General features: G+C 36.8%; 1 protein-coding gene across 12 annotated transcripts in view; it reads right to left on the bottom strand.

Moving 5' to 3' along the window:
- MPDZ (multiple PDZ domain crumbs cell polarity complex component) overlaps positions 1 to 23,316 on the bottom strand; it is a 160,782-nt gene that overhangs the window by 74,456 nt on the left and 63,010 nt on the right. For 7 of the 12 annotated variants that reach the window (XM_032392440.1, XM_032392443.1, XM_032392449.1 and 4 more), the window contains 9 exons: positions 18,508 to 18,691; positions 17,424 to 17,513; positions 15,653 to 15,762; positions 13,052 to 13,198; positions 12,018 to 12,182; positions 10,014 to 10,199; positions 8,455 to 8,664; positions 6,623 to 6,739; positions 4,098 to 4,265 (listed from right to left, as the gene is read on the bottom strand). In XM_032392440.1, the coding sequence (XP_032248331.1) occupies positions 4,098 to 4,265; positions 6,623 to 6,739; positions 8,455 to 8,664; positions 10,014 to 10,199; positions 12,018 to 12,182; positions 13,052 to 13,198; positions 15,653 to 15,762; positions 17,424 to 17,513; positions 18,508 to 18,691 (1,377 nt within the window). The remainder of the gene's footprint in view (positions 1 to 4,097; positions 4,266 to 6,622; positions 6,740 to 8,454; positions 8,665 to 10,013; positions 10,200 to 12,017; positions 12,183 to 13,051; positions 13,199 to 15,652; positions 15,763 to 17,423; positions 17,514 to 18,507; positions 18,692 to 23,316) is intronic. The other 5 variants (XM_032392442.1, XM_032392444.1, XM_032392450.1 and 2 more) reach the window with 2 other exon arrangements.

Genomic DNA, 23,316 nt, shown 5'->3' with positions numbered 1-23,316 from the left:
TTATTTTTAAAAGTCTTAGGGATCTAAAAGAAAAGCAGTTCTTCCCTTGTAAGATGTTCGAAAAGAACTATAATTTCCCAGTGCAACTTGGTACCTAAACTGAAGTCTTGCAAAAATCCACATTAACATGTGCCTCTACTTGATATATTCTTTTTTTTTTTTTTTTAAAGATTTTATCTATTTATTTGACAGAGAGACAGCGCAAGAGAGGGAACACAAGTAGGGGGAGTGGGAGAGGGAGAAGCAGGCTTCCCACGGAGCAGGGAGCCCGATGCGGGGCTCGATCCCAGGACCCTGGGATCATGACCTTAGCCGAAGGCAGACGCTTAACAATTGAACCCACCCAGGTGCCCCTCTACTTGATATATTCTTGTTCTCTGGAAAAAAAAAAAAAAATGAGAGACAGGTTAAATAAAAATGTCAAATACACTTGAAAAGAGCTGTTTAAGGGTGATTAGTAAGTTAGGATGATACCTGGGCACGCTATTTACCCAGATGATTTATTTATATAGACTAGCCAAGTATTGAAACATTCACTGGACACATCCTGATCTTCTTCATAAGCGGTCTACCACAGAAGGCCTTCCACACTGTGGGAAAACATACTAAAAGCACAGCCACTTCAACTTACTGTCCTTTTCCCACTCTTTCTGAGGTAAGGTATAGTACTTCCTCTGTTGTTTGTGTACCCACCCTACTGAGCAAAAAAGGGACTTCTTTTATACTTTGAGAGCTTGCAGTTTTGTCACCAAGACTTCCACAATCACTCTCATCATCTTGACTAGAGTGATTTCATTAGTTTTTGACACTAACTGTTTCTCCAAAAAAAGAAACAAGCAAACATTTTAAGCATGGGTGTGAAGGCAGCAATACTGATGCTACAGAATGACAGTAGGTAGAGGTCTCTAGGAACAGGGAGATTTTTTTTTAAATCATGGAATCCACTGGCTATGTTTTGTGTGCAAGGTGCAAGGAGGGGCTTCTAGCTTGACAAACACTGAGTTCAACTTGCACTAGAATCAACAGCATTTCCTAGTGGACCAATATGAGGAACGAAGGACATGCACCCAACTGGTAGTCATTTCATCCCTGGAGCGACAGTGAGTGTGGATATACAACGGAGGGTGGGGCTTGGGAGTGTGGATAAGGAGTAGAAGGGGAGACTCATTACATAAATAATCTTTATTGGGTGTATTTAAAAATCCAAAACAGAAAAAAATAAATGAAAGCATCTTCTCCCCAAAACCATGTTGAGCTTTTAAACAGAAGTCTACAAGCGTTTAAGTTTGGAAAACAATTATTTCTGCATTTTGTTGTCTTTAAGGGTGACAAGGAAAGGGGGATAAAAAGAAAAAAATTTAAACCTACAACAATGAGAAAACCCACTGGGTTTTTGCCTTTAAAATTCACATCTCAATGACTTGCCTCTATTAGTCCAAATGCCATAGAAGTAGCTCTACGGTATTTTTCAGATTCTTGAGTAATGGTTATTTTCCTTAAATGATAATTAATCAAATTAAGTGAACACCACTCCTTAAAAAAAATCAGAATGGTCTCCCAGATGGGAAAATTCTGGACAAAGGAGTTCCAACATATGCCTAGGAGCCTCTGGTATGTAAGCTGCTGTCAGGCCCACACTCTGCTTTTAGGAGTCAGGCCTCCCTCCTAGGATGAGTCCCAGCTCTGGGTGATTAGTTCTTAAAACTTCTGGCAGTGTACCTGACCAAGATCAAAGATTTCTCATTAAGGTAAGAAGAAAGGTGAAATTATCTGTGCATTTCCAACCACCAAGATTATTACATATCTAGCAAAGTCAAAAACCTAGGAATCACTGAGATCCTCAAACTCAATTTTACACTTCTTTAAATCAGTATGGAGGCTTCTCTGTCTTAAATATCATACAAGATTTTATGTTATCAATTAGAGGGTTCCAAAGTGAGCGCACTCTTAAGAAAAATGGCCAGAAAAAAAATGCCCAGTTCTAAATTCCATAACAAATTGCCATTCTGTCTTTTTAAAATAAATTTAGTGCGAAGAAATAGGAAAATGAATACATCATCTAATTTTTTATTTACACATAATCTTCTGGTAAATATCTTGGTGCTATAAAGACACCACAAAACAAAAACAAAAATAAAAAACAATGTTGCAGAGATTTACCACGATGCAGAAACAGTCCTACTTTCTAAGAAAACTGAAAGTACACAGAGTAGTTTCAGTGTGTTTTAAAACATCCTCATTAATGTCTTCTTTGTTGTTTTGTAGTTTAAATATTTCAGTTGATAGGCCAGCTTGCCAAAATCTGCTTCAACAAAAGAGTAAACTGCTCAAGAAAAAAAAAAAAAAAGGAGGCAACTAGACTTCAGTAAGCCAATATGTTGTGCTGCATACAACCAGCATTTGCCCTGTAAAATACATGCTTCTCAGTATGCAGATTGTGTAATCCCTTTAAGTAACAATTACTAAGTTAAACAATGCAATCTGTCCCACTGGCAAGAAGCAGTGCGCTCCGCTGTGGATTAGGAGAGTCCATTAGGAGATGAACTCAGCTTCCAGCCCCGAGGCCAGTAAAGCCTGAACACGTTCCAGACAGGACGCAGGCACACAGACAGTCTCAGGTGTGGCGAGAGAGGAGCAGCTGCTCCATTCAAGATTATACCTTGCAAACCAATTCAAGGAGATTTCCCAGCATCATTTGCAAGGATAACAGGTGCACCCTGAACATAAAAGAAAATGCTTTGAAAAGGTTCTGGCCAAAAAATTACTTGTTAATCAGAAAAGGAGGAAAACTGTGCTAGACCTGTGGAAAGTCTATTTTCCATCTTATTCAAAAATGCAGATTTCCTTCCTGCTGAATTTAATTTATATGGAAAATATATATTTCATGTATTTAAGAAAGTTACTGTCTAGTTGTTTTATCTTGATTTTTAATGTTTATTTGTGGTATATTTCCAACACGGAAGAATAAAGAAATTATATCCATACATGAACTCTTTGCCCAGATGTTAACATTTTGCCATATTTTCTTCAATCTCTCTTTCCTCGTAAAAGGATATAATGTATTACAGTTACAGCCGAATTCCCATGCTTCCTTCTTTCTCAAAGAATAACTTCTTTCCTGAAGTTGAAAAAAGTCATTCCTACACATTTTTAGCTTTTTTAATACACATACTCACACACATACTCATAAAATACACTGAACTGTTTTGTGTATTTGTATTTGTATTTCTAGAAAATATAAAAAAAAAAAAACTCCAACAAATCAATAGGAAGACAGACAACACAATATAAAAATTGCCAAAAGACACGAAGAGGTCACTGACACAAGTGAAAACCGAAGGATCAATATATGAAACAGTGTTCAACCCCACTAAAAAGCAGAACTTCAAATGCAAATAGTAAGATACCATTTCATGCCCAAAAGATTGGGTAGGTTTTAAAATATTACTTACTAAGCATTATAAAGTACATCACCAAGAAAATGAAGAAGAGCTGGGGCATTTATGCCAATAATCTATTTCTAAAATATACATGGCACAGACATGTCAAATAGTAACGAAAGTCTTCATTCATATCCAGAGACTTAACCATACTTTGCCATTCACTGTGATTTCTATATAAAGTATTTTTTGGCATCATTTTATATAAAAATATGACAGTATTAAATTTATCTTGCTAGTAAATATTAAATTAATGCAAGAAATATTTTACTATCCAACTCTGCGTGAAAATCAATTTTAAAACCATTAAGAAAATAAAGTAATCCTCATGATTTCTCTAAAGCAGACACAGCTAAATACACAATTTGAGAAATACATTTCATTAAAACTTTTCTATCATATAAATCCTACTCAAAGCCTTGGACCCTTGTCTCTCTCGTTCTGTACAACAGATCCTAGATTTAAATAGTACCTAGTGGTCTACAAGATGCTCAATCAACACTACCTAAATGGAACTACACTTTAATCTGATAATGAATCCACGACTGGAAAAACATAACGCCTCTACCATACTACTCCCACCATCCCCCATAAACACTGACCTCTAGAGAATTACACACAAGGCTCTCCCGTAAATGAAATGCAATTCCTTCGTACCTTGGGAGGAGAAGATGGAAGGGAGGGACCATAGTTCAGGCCATCACTACAAGCACTGCCGTGAAGAGATAAAATAGAGGCTTGAGTGGAGTAGATACCGTCATTATCAGGAGAGTACTGAGACTCCAGTGTCGATTCATCTGCTAAGTCGGCCTCATTTGTGTCCACCTAGGAATCAAAACGATAATATCAGTTGGAAATTCTGGTTACATGTATGACAAGTCTCCACTCGAGACTAAAAAGCATACTGGCATTCATCCTATTTTCAACATGACCTCTTCACCCTCTTCAACACATCAGAGACTGACTAAGGCAACAGAATGAGGACAGACTGGTGCCATCAGTTCCTTATTCCAGCAATAAAAGGACAACGGTAACAATTAACAAAGGGCCTGGATCCATTCGAAGTTTAAGTGGTTCCATAAATTAAGGAAAATATTTACTTTTTCTAGTTCACGTTATTTTTTAAAACCACCTGCCCAACTCCTAGAATTTTATAATAAAATGAATAAGGTCAACACCTTTCCTATTCAACTAAAATAAACTATTATTCAGCAAGGCAGCTAGGCAATTACCTATTTTTAAAGCTCACTAAAACAATGTATTTTAAGTTATTTTTTTAAAGCGGGCTCCACATCCAGCATGGAGCCCAATGAGGGGCTTCAACTCATGACCCTGAGATCAAGACCTGAGTTGAGATCCAGAGTCAGATGCTTAACTGACTGAGCCACTCAGGCACACCTATTTTAAGTTATTTTAAACTAGATTTTAAAAACCTTTCAAGTTGCAGATTCGGAATTTGCTGGTGATCATCAGAAACCAAAAAGAGTATTTGTGATTTCATACTGAAATTATACTAACAGACAAGGGGCCTAATGATGGTTGTGGGGAAGCTATAAACTTGTAAACTCCTATTCTTGGAAAACTCATATAAAGTAGAACATTTCACTATATATTATCTAAAACTCCTAATACTATCTTCTGTGGCAGAACCAAGTGAAAGAATCAACTCATGAGGAGCTTAAAGCTCTATTTATAATTCACTCACAGTTACACCTTAGAATAGATAGAACTAACATAAATACTACCCTTCTCTGATATTATCGGCATTTTCTGTTTTGATGGCAAAATCCTATGTGTTGTGATTTCAATTTGTTTTGCCAGGAGAATTATAACATTATACCAGGTCACATTCTTGCAAAAACATGCTAAGAATACACGCCATTTCCAAGTGACCCTCTCTCTAATAATGTATTTTAAATACATGTTCAAATTCACTAGTGAATTACTTTGTGGAGGTTTACCCTTCACAAATGTTTATCATGTACAACAATCTAGACAGTAAATACTTCACATCGCTATCTAGGCAGATGGCATTAACTAAGCTTTGTGTCATGGATTGTTAATTATATTGTAATGTGATATTATTGTATTTATTATAATATACACCAAAACTTTCTAAAAGACAATTTCAGGAGCTGGTTAATTGAAAAATATTAACAAGAAAAACTGATCTCCCAAAAATTAGGACCATCAAAATCAAAGAAATAATTCATACTCTGTTCTCAAGCAAGATGTGCACAACTGGTTATAAATACGTAATGGAGAAAGCCATGGGTTCTAAACCTCACTCTCTATTCTGATACAACTGAAACAAGGATTTCAAAAGCTGGGCATATCCTTTCTAGTCACACTGGGCATTATTTGCCGAAAAGGAAAGTTAGGCCAGGAACATGGCTTTAATAGGAGTAATGGAATAGGATGTACAATTTGTTATATTTATGTTGTATAAATGTCACATATTTACTTATATCTGGTGTTTAGCTTTATATCTTAATTATTGCTATAGTATTGTCTCTTCTACCAGACAGTGAGGTTCTTGGGAGCAAGATGCATGCATTTATTCATCAAAGTGGTCTCCAGTGGGCCACAAATACATTTACTCTAATGAATGATTTTATACAGATCAAGTAAAAATAAAATTTTAATTTAAAATTTTTTAGTAAATCAGTGATGTTTATTACATTTTGTAATTTTAGAAAACATGGGTTTTGACTATTTTGGAGGCTTTTGTGTTACTTAATAACTGAACCAATTTATGTGGTTTTCATATTATTTGTATTGAATGGAAAAAATATAGTTGTAAGTTACCTCATTAAAAGGTAGCCAAAACAACTGATTAGCTGAAAACAGCTAAATAATGCCTAGAAATGGCCCAAGTATGAAATCAGAGCAAACGACTACTTCAACAACTTTTGGTATGATGTAAAGATTAATTCTACTAGTTGTCAGAATGCTTTGCTAACTGAATTTCTTCCCTAAGTCCAACAAATAGTTTTCACACATGTTACGGTTTTTCTTCTTATTTTGAACTATGAGAACCACTAGAGTTGAAATGAAAATGTTTGGTTTTCCAAAACATTATGAACAAAGAGTATACAGTAAGATTTTAGAATATTTTGGAAGGCAAAACATCAGACACGTGAGATTTCTGAAAGAAGACTTGATACGTTGTGGCCACTAACCAGAGCCAAGTCAGCCCTGAAGAGGGCTCTGTCAGCCAGCCCTTCCTCCTTGCAGGAGTGTGGTGGGTGGAGAAAGGAATCCTCCTTAGCAGAAACATACCCTTCTTCTGGTGAAAGCTGCAGGGAGAAGGAGGCTCAGTGTTTGAGGATGAGTTTGAGGGAGAAGAGCAAAGAGGGAAGGAAGGAAAGGTGGGGGGGGTGATAGAAGAAGACAAGTAAGGAGAAGAGAGGGAAAAAATGGGAACGTTTTCAAATGATAACATATGACTTAGACATAGAATGATGAACATGAAATACGATAAATATTCATATTTAATGTTTTTATTTGTTAAGATACAACAAGGACATTCTTCTAATACCAATACATCATCTGTTAGATGAAAATCCCTTCTAAATTTTTCATTCTCCTTACAAAAGATCATCAAAATCAATAAGTTTTTAATATTACATAATAATCTTCTGGTCAGTTTTATCTGCCAAATATTCTGGCTAAATAATGACTTCTTAATATAAAAATAAGTAAGGCACCTTTTAGGTGTTAAGATATAAAAGAAGTTGCAGGGAAAAAAAAAAAAACATTAAAAAGGAAGGATCATCTTCTCTCCGTCATCCCTTACTAGAATATCATTTTAAAGAATGTGATTTACTTGATAAGGAATGTCAGAGAACCCTACAGTGGAGTCTCTCAATTGAGCATAGCTTAAAAAACAGCAAAATAAAAAAAAAAAAAAAAAAAAAAAAAACCTCTACAGGTACAGAATCTACTTAAATTACATTCCTAATCTATTATATTGCAACCTGAATCACACTGACAGAAAACCTAACATATTTATTCCAATCTCAAATAAAATAGCCTAAAATAGATTGTCTTGCCTACATCACCCTGCATCAGCAACACATGCAGAACTTCTCTCCTTTCCTCTGTTGTCATAAATATATTTTCATAGGTTACCAAAATTCTTTGTGGAGTACAAAGTGAGGCATGAAAATCTAACATTGCAAATGTATTAACAAAGCTTACTATTTGAACAAATTCTTTCATAAAGCCAACAAATTGTTATTTGATGTTCATGCAAATGTACCTATGTGTTTGTGTTTTCTTAAGAAAAGGTGTATTTGCCCTTTGCCTTAAAAATATATTTATACATTAAAAAAGTCCCATAAATATTGAGAATGTCTCTCTTACTTGCAATTCAGTGATAAGTGCTATGTTGTAATCACTACACCTAATAAACTACTGACATTATGTAGCATGAACTGATTAGTTGTTTTTAATACCGCACTAATTAAGGACAGGAGGGTGATTGCCTCCCAGGAGAAGAGCCACAAGCTGATGAACCCACTGTGAAAAGTTCAATTTCTTGCTCTGCAGTAATTAGATAAGAAATGTGTTGAAATCAACAGAATGCAGGACCTTAAACCACACTGACAGAGATTCTACTCTATTCCACTGTAATTAAAGATTGCACTGTTAGTTGTGAATGCTATTAATTTCTCTAATACCCTACTATATTGGTATAGACATTTTAAGGTATATTTCTTTTAAAATATTCAATTCTATATTCATCATGACCTTATTATCCAATAAAAAAGATCAAAAGCATACTATAAAAGCATAATTTAAAGTTATAAATTTATTTCTGAATCTCGTTTTCTTTCCTTTATTTTTTTAAAAACCATTACTCAAAATTAAATCTTTACACTCACACAGCCAATAACCATACCAAAAGTCATGATTCACTCATGAGAACACCTTCTGAAGCTAAAAGTAACCCTAAAAGCCATTTTGTTTACAAACTGATAAAGAAAATCGATAAAATCCGAATTCTTACAGGTAACGGCTTAGCAACTCCGATTCTCACAGATCCTGCTGGCGCACCCTTCAGAGCCTGCACAGCTTCTTCAAGACTGCTGTTTTCCAAGTTAACATCATTGACAAACATGAGTCTATCTCCAGGAAGAAGTCGACCATCCTTTTCGGCAATGCCGCCAGGCACCAAAGAACGAATTACAATCACAGTGCTTGCTGGATCAATGGGATCCTGAAAGAATGGGGAAGGGAAAAAAATAAATAAAAAAGAAGGTAGCTCCTTTTTATTGAAAAAATGTTTTTATAGATTGGCCACTGAGTTATAATGGATGGGTAATTGTTTCAAGTGCCTCAAAAAAGAATTTTCATGCAACACGTCTAAACAAATTATCTAGGTAAAGGCTATCTCCATTTTGAAGAGTTTAGGAAGAGTTCCCCTAAAGGATGGCATCCTTAAGTACCAAGTTGTTCCTGAGTAGACCACTTCAACTGTACAGATCACTATAAAATTATAATTTTAATTTTTGATAAATTGTCCAATCTTACAACTGTCTTCTGAGGCTGGACGTCAGATACAGGAATTACCGACAACAGCGTTTGTTTGTTTTTTAAAGATTTCATTTATTTATTTGACAGTGAGAGACTACAAGTCGGGGGGGGCAGCAGGGAGAGGGAGAAGAAGACTCCCCGCTGAGCAAGGAGCCTGATGCGGGGCTCGATCCCAGGACCCCGGGATCATGACCTGAGCCGAAGGCAGACACTTAACCGACTGAGCCACCCAGGTGTCCCTACAACAGCATTTGTTAAATAGGATGTTACTATTGTGGGACATCAGTAGATGTGAGTGTACTAGAAGGTCAGGCCTATCTTTTTGAAATGAAGAAAAACAGGAAGAGTCCATATAGTATGTGATGATGCAGTGTTTTCAGATACACAGCAACCTTAATATTAGAACAAGGATCCACAATCAAGCCCTATAAAGAACACAGCTCCTGGGAGTCACTGGAGATGGCTCTCTGGTCCAGTCTTAATTAATGAGGAGGCTCTCTCACACATGCATAAGCATTTCCTCAGTTACCCAGCACAGAGTGCAATGCAGGGTAAGGACGCTACACTTGACCAGTTTAAGTTTCTTCATAAATTTAGTCATTTAGTCAAATGACAAGAATCCATTTTCAATTAGAACTCTATAATTCACTACAGACAAAAGAAATAAGTATTTAATACTTTTGAGTCTTACCACTGAAATATGAACTATCAATTATGAGCATGGAAATAAAAATAATTTAGACATACTCCCCAAATAACAAAAAAACTGTATTTCTATGATATTCCTAAAATGTATTTTGTATGTTCTTCAAATTTTCAAGAGCTGAAATCTAGAAAGAGTTCAATGAACTCAATGTTAAAAGAAACGCTTCATGATAAATAAACCATATATATTATTATTTTAGAAGATTTGCTAGAAACAAGAAATGTCTTTGATAACTCTGAAATATTAACTGCTTTTTCTCTTATCTACAATATACCTTGAATATATATCATCTTTTAAAAAAAATTGTTAAAAATGGACATATTTACCTGATAATCTAAAATGCTAAAACCAAGTCCTTTGTTTCCTTTCTCCAGCTCGATATGCTGCACATCAACCTCCCACATGGCCAAAGGTCCTTGAACCTCCTCCGCATTCTGACCCGCCTCGGTCATCGCCAGCACAGGGTCCTCAGTCTCCGAGGACCCAGTGAACTCGCCCAGATCTACATGAGGCTGCGTAACAGACCACACAGCTCTTATTTCAGGGGCACTAGACCAGCAGACACATACCAATACCACAAGGAGAGGGAGAGTCCCAGCATCTGTCCAGAACAAACCACTCACAAATAAAAGGAGCAAGAGCTTATCATGAAACTTTTACAAATTAAGGTAGTAATTACTGAAGGTTGTTAAAGAGGCAGAAATACCTAACATGGAACAGGCATTAAAAATGTATGGTTCAAAGGTCTCCTATAAAAATACACAAGGGTTGTATCTCAGCAGCATGACTGTGGGTGGTTTTCACTTTTTTTCATCAGTGTCTGAGTCACCTCTGTAGTCAGAAAAAAAAAAAAACTGTAAATCTACTTAGATATTAAAGAAAAAATTCTTATGATATATAACAATTCAAGAGGAAATGGCTCTATGTAAATGTACTCTCTGCAAACAAAGGTTCCCAAATGTTGTGACTTGTGCACATGATTATTTCATTAATAAATTAGCATGCACAATAGCAAGACAAGATCTGAAGTCGGATTAGTCTGGGCTTAAAGACCAGGTCTATGATTTCTTAACTGTTGCCTTGAGCAATATTCTTAACCTGAATTTCACAGTTACCCATTTGATAGAATTGTTACGAATTAAATGAGATAACATTTATAAAGCACTCAGCACAAAAATAGGAATACAAAATGTTGGCTTCTTTCAGCAAAAATAAAGTGAATCTAAGTTAACTCAGTTTTCTTCATCTGTATGAACGTATCAAATTTCAGAAAGACATGTTTTTGATGATGAAATTCTAGTTTATATACTATCTTTGCTGTTAATTATTACACATCCTAGGACCATGGATACAAATCTGTCCACCTGCTTTATTGTAATAATCCCATGTAGAACACATAAAAAATGTGTATGGACATGTATGGTGATAGAGTGAGTTCTACACAATTTGGAATTATGTCTCTTATTGAACCTACTCCACTCATATGAATATTACATTCTTCAAAGCTTTCAAAATTCTTCTACTGTACTGATTCCTGCAGTATAATGTAAGTCAAGTTCTAGCATCATATCTCATTATACCTTAAATGAGATTTGACTAGACCGCAAATTATGTAAAGTCCAAATCTTAACTTTAGATATCTATTATGAGTCCTCAGAAAAGCTGATGCACTCTATTTCTTGACATTTTGATGTGAATGAAAAAGAATAAGCAAACAGGAAAATGGGAGGTCTGAATGTCACAGAATATTATCTGACATGCAGTATTATGACCTCAAATTGTTCACATTTAAAAAGTACAAAAATATGCAAGTAAGATCTAAAATCACAGAGAGGATGTGTCCATCCATACGTTAGCTATTTACAGAGCAGTAACCATGTGCCAGGCATTAAGTATCTTTTGTTTACCACATTTGTACTACATACTATTTACATCAGTTTTCTCTTCTATAAATGGGCACATTATGAGTATATTTTTCATAGGGATACTATAAATAAATTATACAAGCATAAAGGGTGCCATAATATCTAATATCATTATATAAACTTATTTGAACAACAGAACAACCCTCTGAAGACAGGCACTATGATGTAGATTTTACAGAGGAGAAAAGTGAGATTCAGAAAGACGAAGTGATTTGCCCAAGGTCACAGAGTTAGTAAGTGCCAAGCCTGACTCAAACCCACGTTTGTCTGACTCCAAGGTCTTTCCTACAAGCCACTGATTTTGAGGAAATCAAATGCCAAATGAAAGAAAAAAAAGGCTTAAAAAATTTTAGAATGCCATTTAGACTTTCCATTATTTATTCTGGCTAGTCTCAAACCTGATACCTTTTCTGTCAGTTCAATATCACATAAGTCCAGGCTATCCAACCCTGACTGGCTGGTGGGTGGCACGGTTCGTCGACAGCACACCATCGTCACTTCTATTGGCAGTTCTTTTAAAATATTCACCACATCTTGGTGATTTTCCCCAAGCAAAGTTATGCCATTCACCTGTGCAAAAAGAGAAGTTGCCCAAGAAAGAACATTTCATAATATGAGTACTCTTTTGAAACCAATCTTTTATTAAATAAATATGAATTTTACGATGGTGTTTACCATAGTTCTACTGTGCTCAGAACTAGTTACCTACAGTAGTATGACCTAGAACAATGTTAGAGTTGTGTTGGAAATGGGACTTGTAAAGCACTCAGAAAAATCACCATCGTTCACCCCTGTTTCATGTGCCAGAGTAGTAGTTTGGAAAGGGAGAAGTAATAAAAAAAATACCCAGGGATGAAGGGAAAAGAAACAGATTATTCTACAAATTGACATTTTGTATCACTAAGTGAAAAAATCAAAATGGAAAACAGTACATATTGTATGCCAGTATGCTTTTAAAAGTGGGGGAAAGAGTATATCCAAATTTTCTTAGTTCTTCATTAAACATATCGGGAAGACTGCAGAGTACCAAATGTAACGGTAGTTACTTAATGAAAGGTGATGAGAACTGGCTGGATTAGCACAAGAAAGAGACTGTTCAGGGTCTCTCTATGTTCTTTGTGATTCTGAAACATGTGAAAGTGATACCTGGTCTAAAAATTGAATAACTGGTTTAAATTTTTTAAAAGTTTTTATAGTTCTCTGGACTAAAACAAACAAAAACACCCAGCATGGAATTAGGTCTGAAGATCAATGTACAGACAGATTTGAAATTTCTACTTTTGGTGGATTTTTACTTGCATCTCTCTCTCAAGTACCCTTTGGAGAGGAAATTTAAAATAAGAACTTACTTACTATGCATATTATTATTACACATTAAGCCTCCTGCAGCCTTTTCAGAACTTTATTTAAGGGGATGGAGGAATGGCATAGCTCCTTACTTCCAACAGCTCATCTCCACTGAAAAGCTTCCCGCTGTGTCCAACAGGACCTTCTGGTAGAACAGATCGGATGAAATGATGTCCCACTGCTGCTTCCAGACTTATCCCCAACCCACTGTTCTCACTGAACTTGCTCACATGGGCCACCTGAAAGGAAAAAAATCATCATGAATCTAGTATTTTTTTCATTTGTTTTTTTTTTTCCTCATGTATATATTTTATGTTCACCCCCCAAAAAGTCAACTTTCTCACAAAAGCTTCCAAAATGTTATTGTGGAGCTGCAAAGCTTTGGAGCTTCGCCTCTGAAAGAGTACTGATTATCTATCAGTTTCATGAGCCAACACAAATGCAGAGGAAGGAGCCAGACGCCAGCCCCTGAGATACTGTGCAGTGCAGCACCTACAGAAACTAGTAACAGGGGGCGCCTGGGTGGCTCAGTCGGTTAAGTGACCGCCTTCGGCTCAGGTCATGATCCTGGAGTCCCAGGATCGAGTCCCGCATCAGGCTCCCTGCTCAGCGGGGAGTCTGCTTCTCCCTCTGACCCTCCCCCCTCTCATGCTCTCTCTCTCTCTCATTCTTTCTTTCTCAAATAAATAAATAAATAAAATCTTAAAAAAAAAAAAAAGAAAAGAAACTAGTAACAGATGGAGGGTAGCCTAAATGGCCACAGATGAAATCAAATGCCTGCGCTCGAACAACAGTATAGAAAAGACACATACTTAGCACTTCACTCATGTGCGAGGGACTGGGCTAACCCCATTACGGAGTTTATCTCGTGCTTCTCATAAATCATTGCAATGTCTATCCTTGTTTCCCAAATTAGGAAAATGAAGTTCAAAGAGGGTATCTTACCCAGAGTCACATAGCTATACAAGAACTTTGAAACTTATGCAGTCTGCATCTAGAGCCCACACTCCTGATCCTATGCTGGTATCAACGGACAACACTGGTCATTAAAAGTGAACCAGAGCTTCAAATAGGAGAATGAACTTATTTCCTACTGTTACATTAAATAATGAAGAATGTTAGGAAATCACCCATTTTCACAAAGAATCCAATAATTATATTAAAATCAGAAGGAATACTAAAGATGATCTACTTCATCCCTTGTATTTTATAGGGATAGGGAAAGAGGAACTGAGAAAAACAGTGTTTAATTAAAAAAGATATCTTTCAAATCTTGCTAATATGTGCAGGGTTATTATCAGAAGCTACATCATCCAATTTTGAAATCTACTGTGGATGAAATCCTCCTCACTCCCTAAAACCCAGTGTAAGTATCACTGCATCTGAGCAGCCCTCCAAGTCCCTCCCTGATAACACCCATCAATCCTTCCTTCCACTATACCACTGCTCTCATGACTGCATTTAGGCTATACAGGTACACAGCAAACAATGTAAAGTCAGAGCTCTCTCACTTTTGTTTGATGAAGGCCAATAAACAGCTTGGTTCTTACCTATAGCACATTTCACCCCTGACAGATTACTGGGGGTTCCACCAAGAGACAATGTGCACAAAGGACAGCCAAGAGTTCATGGTCCTGGGTCTCACCTCTATGACAAAGTGGTTCGTTAAACAGTTCCCTTCACTATTCCATTACCACCACAGAAGTGCAGTCTCAGTGATATGTCCCAGCATGTTAACCCTACCCCACAGGAGGAATCCCCCAACCTTTCATGCTAAATTAACTACAGTTAAGCTGCACCTTATTTTATTCTTCCCTGACTTGATTAAAATGGTAAAAACAGCTGTACTTACTACTTACTTGACTGTTAACCATCTTGAGTGTTTAAAAAAAAAAAGATCATTGTCACAAAGATTAAATGAAACACCAAGAATACTGCTTGGCACAAAGTGCTCAATAAATGCTAGTTATTATTACATGACATCTGTTCTTTGATCTCTCCTAATCTAGAGTTGTTTGAATATTATAAGCAATATGAAAAACTCTACTTAACCTAGTGTTTTATTTTTCCTTTTGAAATCCCTAAAATTTGCTGGTATACATCTCAAGATTGGTAATTTGCATTACCTTTCTTAAGTCTCTTTTTAGGATAGCAGGTCATGATTGCTATATAAGGTATGCAAACTATTAATAAACATAAAACATTCACTATGGAATAAATGGTATGAAAAGAGGATGCAGAATTAAACCCCTTAAGCAAAATAAATATGTAAGGATAGAGTGGGAAAAAAATCCTCTTAGAATTTTATATATAAGATCATGATGATTTTTATTTTATCTTTAAGTATATTCTGTCACTCTATTCTGGTTTTTTCCATAAATTCCAGACTCAAGAATCAAAAAAAAAAAAACCATTCCTTTTGTCTAAATAATACAAAACTGCTCAAAATATTAAAATATTGATGAATTACGAGTCCTAAAATTTTCATTCCATTTATTTCAGTTCCTTTGTTACTATCCAACTTTCTCCAACCTGAATTTTTAAATACCTCAATCATTTCGGTCTTCAAAAAAAGTCCTGGGCATTTGCTACTTCTCTAGCCCTCTTTAGGAAGATCATCTTTATTTTTGTCATCAACTTCCTGCTCAACCACAGTTACAAGTTAGGAAGTTAGGGAGGCTGAGCTAACCTACCACTATTTCATAATTAATCCCCATAATCCTTTGCCACTTTGTCAGCAGGGCAGCTTCCTGTTGTTGTGCATCTTCTATGTCTTCTATCTCTGCTGACAATAACGGATAACCTGAAATAGTCAACACAATTAAGTCAGTGACAAACTACAAAAACCTCCATATTTTTACATTCTATTCCAGAGACACTGTGATCAGAACCTGTCTGTTGTAGCAAGTCTGACTTTTCACCCAGTATATGAGTTACTCTTATTTCTCTACACACTTTTTATATTAGAGTATAATTCACAAACAATATCCTATTAGTTTCAGGAATATATCATAGTGGTTCGATATTTCCATACATTATGAAATGATCCCCACAATAACTCTAGTTACAATCTGTCACCATACAAAGTTATTACAATACTATTGACTGTATTCCCTATGTGTACAATGCATCCCCATAATTTACTTATTTTATAACCGAAGTTTGTACATCTTAATCCCTGTCACCTACTTTGCCTGTTCCCAAACCTCCCCACTCTGGTAACCAACAGTTGTTTCCTGTATCTATGAGTCTATTTAATTTCTTTTGTTTGTTTGTTGTCTGAGGACCAGCACTAGGGTAGATGCATTAGAATCATTTAGAAGCTTTTCCTTAGTTTGTTTAAAAAAGAATTGGGGACTTCTGATTCTAAGTCTAGAGCGTCTCCCCACCCCAACCCTCCCATATGCACATTCACCAAAGCAAAGACATGATCTGGGCTTTCGAGGTGATTCCCCTACACCCATCCCTACTTTATATAAAGTTTCATGCTCTAAAACCTTTGTATTCTTTCCCACTACTCTTGATACTCACTTTAGCCTAAATAATTTCTTCACCTACTAGTGTAAAAATGGCAGAATGCAATTAACACATATGAATGCGTTACATATCACACTCCCAGGGTATTATGGCAAACACAAATAGTCCTTTAAAATAATAAAAATAAATCAAAATTTTCAACAGAAAAAAAAAAAGGTTAATAATGAAGTAGATACTTTAAAGAACCACAAAGCATCAGTATAACTAGTGAAGTATAGCATACACATGAAAGATCAGTCTTGGACTCTGTTCAGTGGATTTAAGTTACTAAAGCACCTAAAGCAATGTGACAGGTAAGGAAAGCACACAGCTCCCAGCCTAAAGATGGCAGTAATATTCTGGCATAATTATATAGTAAAACAATACTGCTCTAAAAAATGTTTAAACAGCTTGATGGAGTCTCGGTTTATACTGAAAGAAATCTCAGAAAGGTTTAATAATTTCTCCATACATTTCCTTCCCAAACCAACTTCCCAATATTAAGATTTCAAATTTTTGAAAAATTGACAAGAAAAAGCCTCCCAAAACTGGACAGTTTCATTCCTAAGAGCTTATGCTTTAAAAAAGATTCTCATGTTTATTTTAAAAACACTTGGTAATTTTATTATTGCTTGCTCAATAAGATATGGACATGTTGGCTGTACTGAAGGAAGGGGATTGACATAAAACCTTGTACATAACTGATTGATTCCTAAAGGGTTTTAAAAATTTGTAAGAAAGAAAAATGTACAGCTAGAAAATACGCCAGGTGTAAATGAACTATTTTACTCTACTAGAGAAATTAATCCCATCTATATATAAGGACTGAAAAGTATCTTTTTCTTTTTTGATAGTTTTTTTTTTAGTAATTTATATCCATAGAGGCTTAATCACATTCACAAAAATCATTTCTCTAAAAAACAAACAAATAATAAAGAACGTAATAACCTGGCTCCAGGTGTTTACCTTCTTCTTCAATTGGTAATATGCTGGTGTTTCTACTCAAAGATGAAGAATCTTCATCTTTTTCGTAATTTTCTTAAAGATAAGAATATTTTAGTAGTTACATTTTATAATATAATCAAGCACATGAAAATTTTCAAATCCCACTGTATTTATCTGAACCCCAAGATGAATATTCTTTGTAGGTAAACTTTTCAATAACCATTTGTACTTAAAAGGGAAATTCTCCTGTTAACATGACAAAGAATAAATTTCTTGGGGCACCTGGGTGCCTCAGTCAGTTAAGTGTCCAACTCGATTTCAGCTCAGGTCACGGTCTCAGGGTCGTGAGATGGAGCCCCACGTCAGGCTCCGTGCTGAGTGTGGAGACTGCCTGAGATTCTCTCTCGCTCCCTCTCCCTTTCTCCCTCCCCCACTCACTCTGTCTTCCACTCTCTCTCTCTAAAAAAAAGAATAAATTTCTCATGTGATTTGCCTCCCTGTCTCCTACTGCTGTAATAAACAGTATATGGCATAAATACCAGAATGGTCAATAGTTTGAGAAATGACACAGCATTTTCAAACCAAAAGCCTGACTTCTACCAACAAACTCTTACATCAGTCAGCTACTGGGGGATTTCACTAATTTTCAGAGATATTCATGTACCAACAGCTTATGAATGACATTTCTAAATGTGCTATTAAAGTAGATTCCTTCAAGGAAGGCTGGACATCTAGGCACATGAGGCTTACAGATCTAGCCCGGGCAGAACAGGTCCTCCCTAAAGAGGAAAACATGGCAATGGCACCTAAAAGTAAGGCAGGGATGGAAAGGTAAATGCACGTTTCTAACTCTGAAATGGTACCTGAATCAACAGGAAAGAAAGAAACCTGCTTTATTCGGAAGCACATTCTACAGTGAATGGACACATCGCTAGTTCTGGTTAGTCCCAACTTCACCAAATTTCCTTTTTATTTGGCTCATAATGAATAGTGAAGACTAAATACCATTCTTTAAGTATTTTCAGAATTAGAAAAATATCTAAGTGATGTAAGGGTCTAACTGAAAACCAGTTTCACCTGGCATTACCTTTGCTTCCGCTGGCACTCACAGGAGACGAGACTGAGCCCTTTGTGACATCCTCCCTTGACGTGAGCTCAGCCTCCTGCTTCGCTCCTCTTCTCATTAGTGTCAGGTGCACAGTTGGTCCTGTGTGTCGCAACACCTCTACTGCTTGTTGATTGGTAAAACCCTGAAGGTTTGTGCCATCTACCTGTGATCAGAGCAAGACGTATTAAAAAATAAATGAATATTTGTATTACCGATTCACCAAATGCATGTTTACTGCTTGTTAGTGGGAAATGAACAGGACTGAGTACTCCCCTAATTGGAGAATGAACTAAAACCTGTTTGGGGACCAGTAATAACTTAGATGCACTAGAATTACCCAGGTGAGTTCTGTTTTATTTATTACAGATGATGGTGTCTCACTTCTAGATATTATGAACCAATAGTTCCAGGGTGGGGATATTCTTTTATATTCCTCAGGTGATCCTGATACACAGTCAAGTCTGGAAGCTAGTACTATGCAGGATATAAAAGTGTAGAAGACAGTTACAAGAGTGGTCTCTGAGAGTGCTGATGTATTACATAACATACTTACCTGGCTTAAAAAAAAGAAAGATGACAAAACTATCTTCCTTTTTATTTTTTTGCCTCTTCAGAAAATACACGTGACTTTCCCTTTTCCTAGTTCACAAAGGATAAAATATTTGAAGATGTCCCTGTGATCTTCCCAAACTATAGATATGATCATATTATCCCAAGACTACCTTCCATAGGACACTCCTTAAGCCAACTTTCCATACCGTGAACACAGCGTAGAAAGACCTGTGTCAACCATCCCCAGCTCTACCACCAATCTCTTCTGGCATGGTGGTGCTGCCTGTCCCTGTGCCCTCTAGCCCCCGAGGGCTCATTTCCACTCCTGCCCTGCAATGTTACCCTCAGCCAGGAGGCCTCTGCAGGTTTTGCTCCCCCCAGTCTAGACGCTCTGGACTCCCTCCAGCCCATGCTCTTTCTCATCCATCCACCCAGAAAACACCTGTGCTTGCTTTAGATCTCAGTGTAATACTTTCATAACTGAACTATCCTAAGGTCTCTGACTATAGTCAAAGCCCCCTTTACCATTTCTCCTTCCCAGCATTTATCATAATTTTAATTTTATATTTTCTGTCATTATTAGTTTTGTGACTGCATGCTCCAAGAGGACAGGTTCTGATGTCACCAAAACATACTGTCGTCTGCACAATAGATAGTCACCCCAAATGGGAATATAGAGCCTTCAGTCCATATGTCAAGGATTTATTTGTAAAGCAAATTACCTTTTGGAAGGAATAAATGCAGATTATAGCACATTATTTTAAATTTAAACCTCAAAGACAAAAATTAATTTAAGATAAATGAACATGTTATTTACTATCAGATAGTAAAGGAAATAAGAAAAAACTCATAAAAATCTCAACTTTAAGTTTCCATAAACATTCTTAAAATTCACAGTACAATTTTTTATCTCCAATAGATTTTTATTGTTCAACTCTTTAAAAATCCAATTTAATTTTTTTTATTATGTTATGTTAATTATACATTACATTAGTTTTTTTTTTTTTTTTAAAGATTTTATTTATTTATTTGAGAGAGAGAGAGAGCACATGAGAGGGGGGAGGGTCAGAGGGAGAAGCAGACTCCCTGCTGAGCAGGGAGCCCAACGCGGGACTCGATCCTGGGTCTCCAGGATCATGACCTGAGCCGAAGGCAGTTGCTCAACCAACTGAGCCACCCAGGCGCCCACAACATTAGTTTTTGATGTAGTGTTCCATGATTCACTGTTTGTGTATAACACCCAGTGCTCCATTCAGTACGTGCCCTCTTTAATACCCATCACCAGGCTAACACATCCCCCTACCCTTCCTCCCCTCCAGAACCCTCAGTTTGTTTCTCAGAGTCCATAGTCTCTCATGGTTCCTCTCCCCCTCCGATTTCCCCCCCTTCATTTCTCCCTTCCTACTATCTTCTTTTTTTTTTTTTTAACATATAATGTATTATTTGTTTCAGAGGTACAGGTCTGTGATTCGACAGTCTTGCACAATTCACAGTGCTCACCATAGCACATACCCTCCCCAATGTCTATCACCCAGCCACCCCATCCTTCCCACCCCCCACCACTCCAGCAACCCTCAGTTTGTTTCCTGAGATTAAGAATTCCTCATATCAGTGAGAGCATATGATACATGTCTTTCTCTGATTGACTTACTTTGCTCAGCATAATACCCTCCAGTTCCATCCACATTTTGCAAATGGCAAGATTTCACTCCTTTTGATGGCTGCATAATATTCCATTATATATATATACCACATCTTCTTTATCCATTCATCTGTCGATGGACATCTTGGCTCTTTCCATAGTTTGGCTATTGTGGACATTGCTGCTATAAACATCGGGGTGCAATACCCCTTCGGATCCCTACATTTGTATCTTTGGGGTAAATACCCAGTAGTGTGATTGCTGGGTCATAGGGCAGCTCTATTTTCAACTTTTTGAGGAACCTCCATACTGTTTCCAGAGTGGCTGCACCAGCTTGCATTCCCACCAACAGTGTAGGACGGTTCCCCTTTCTCCACATCCCCGCCAACATCTGTCATTTCCTGACTTGTTAATTTTAGCCATTCTGACTGGTATTAGGTGGTATCTCATTGGGGTTTTGATTTGGAAAAATCCAATTTAATTTTAAAAACTCAAATGCATATGATTTTGTCAATTTAATACCAATAAAGTTCAAATACATTTTTAAAAACTGCATTCTTCCTTTATTTTCAAAATTTGATGGCCTGAATTTAAAAACATACTCCTTACCCAAATGTCAGAGGTGGTACCAGCACAGAAGAAACTGGTATAAGGGAATAACCATGAACTTTTAAAACTGGATTTCAATTCAAATTTCTCAGTATCTTCATCTGTAATATGGGAATAATGGTACCTGTTTTCCCAAAATTACAGTACCCAGCACTTTACACTGGGAAGAAACTCAGAAGCTGGTATTATTAACAGACTGAAGAAATGATTAATAAACATGAAAATTTCAAGCCCTCTTGAGAGAAGTTTCTGTTCAAATATCATTACATTTGTCATACGTATGAGGTAAGGTCACCAAAGCCCAAATCGGGGCCCCGGGCAGCTCTGGTCTGCTATGATCACAGAGAGTGTTAAGACATGGCTTCAGACCCAGTGGTACCACAGACAAGAGTGCTCTGGAACTAGATGCAATGGCAGGAGGCTGCCTGTGTGCTCTCAAGGAAAGTTCCACTAACCTCATAATGCTCAGTGCAGACACCACAATTAGCAGGAACAATAACGGAGCAGAGAATGACTAATTGAAACAAGTGGAAACCCCCAGCTCCTGAGTACGCTCAATCTAGCCAGCCAAGCCCTCCCTCCACCACAGCTTACAGATATTAAGAGAGAACTTGAGCCTATTAACAAAGTCAGAATATCAAAGGCAACATTTGACACTTTCCCTTACTTACAAGCCTGTTTAATAATTTTTTAAAGATTTTATTTATGTATTTATTTTAGAGAGAGAGGGAGAGAGAGCATGCACGTGGGTGAGCAGGGGGAGGGGCGAGTGGAGAGGGAGAGAATCTCAAGCAGACTCTGCACTGAGCAAGGAGAGGGGGCGAGGGGCTGGACCTCATGACTCTGAGATCATGACCTGAGCTGAAATCAAGAGCCAGGCGTTTAACCAACCGAGCCACCCAGGCTCCCGATATTTTTTTTTTTTAATCAATCATAATTCCATTCTGCTTTAGCAAGGATTTCTATACATCAATCTAAGAAGAATGAATATATGATTTCATCTGATGACCAGTTTGGTCAACTTTTTAAACTACAATAGAATCCCTTGATCAAATAATTCTTATATGGGATACCAATATACAAAGGGAATAAAATGGAATCATTCGCTCTATTGCGTCCCCTGTAATGTCTACAGCGAAACCCTAGGGGTCAACAGAGCACAATTTGTAAAACAGGAATCTTATAACAAAGTAAGTTTAATTGTTATAAAACAATACCTCCTCAAAATAGCAAGAAATAGTTTCTCAATCTTCTCACTGCCTGGACAACTACAAAATAAAAACAGAGTATAGCTCCAAACAGCTGCTGCCAAAACAAAACCAGAAAAAACAAAGACTGCAGTTGTGAAAATGCAACCAGTGTGAAGAACTTTACCACAAGTATCTCAGAAGTCCACAAGATGGTGATATTTCACAAACCCTTAATGCATGGCCAAAAGCATTGCATGATGTTTCCTTAGAGTCTAAGAGGCCCCTAACTTTGAAGTAAGAGAATATTGCTAAAAGTTAAAACTCAGAACACTGATGACAGTGAAGACAAGTGACTTTATTGAAAACAAGAAAACCCTTCAGAAGAAGGGGGTTTCTCCTTTCGAGTCAACAATTCCCTTTATTACTGATCTTACCTAAGCAAAACCCTATGTGAGGTTCCACCTAATGAAAATAATGACAAGTTTGTTCTTTTTTTTTTTTTTTTAACATATAATGTATTATTTGTTTCAGAGGTACGGGTCTGTGATTCAACAGTCTCACTCAAAAAAAAAAAAAGAAGAAGATAGCAGGAAGGGAAAAATGAAGGGGGGGGAATCGGAGGGGGAGATGAACCATGAGAGACTATGGACTCTGAGAAACAAACTGAGGGTTCTAGAGGGGAGGGGGGTTGGAGGATGGGTTAGTTTGGTGATGGGTATTAAAGAGGGCACGTTCTGCATGGAGCACTGGGTGTTATACGCAAACAATGAATCATGTAACACTACATCAAAAACT

Source organism: Phoca vitulina, unplaced genomic scaffold (assembly GCF_004348235.1).
Source record: "Phoca vitulina isolate PV1807 unplaced genomic scaffold, GSC_HSeal_1.0 scaffold67, whole genome shotgun sequence".
Classification (NCBI taxonomy): Eukaryota; Metazoa; Chordata; class Mammalia; order Carnivora; family Phocidae; genus Phoca; species Phoca vitulina.
This window is presented reverse-complemented; position numbering and strand designations above follow the sequence as displayed.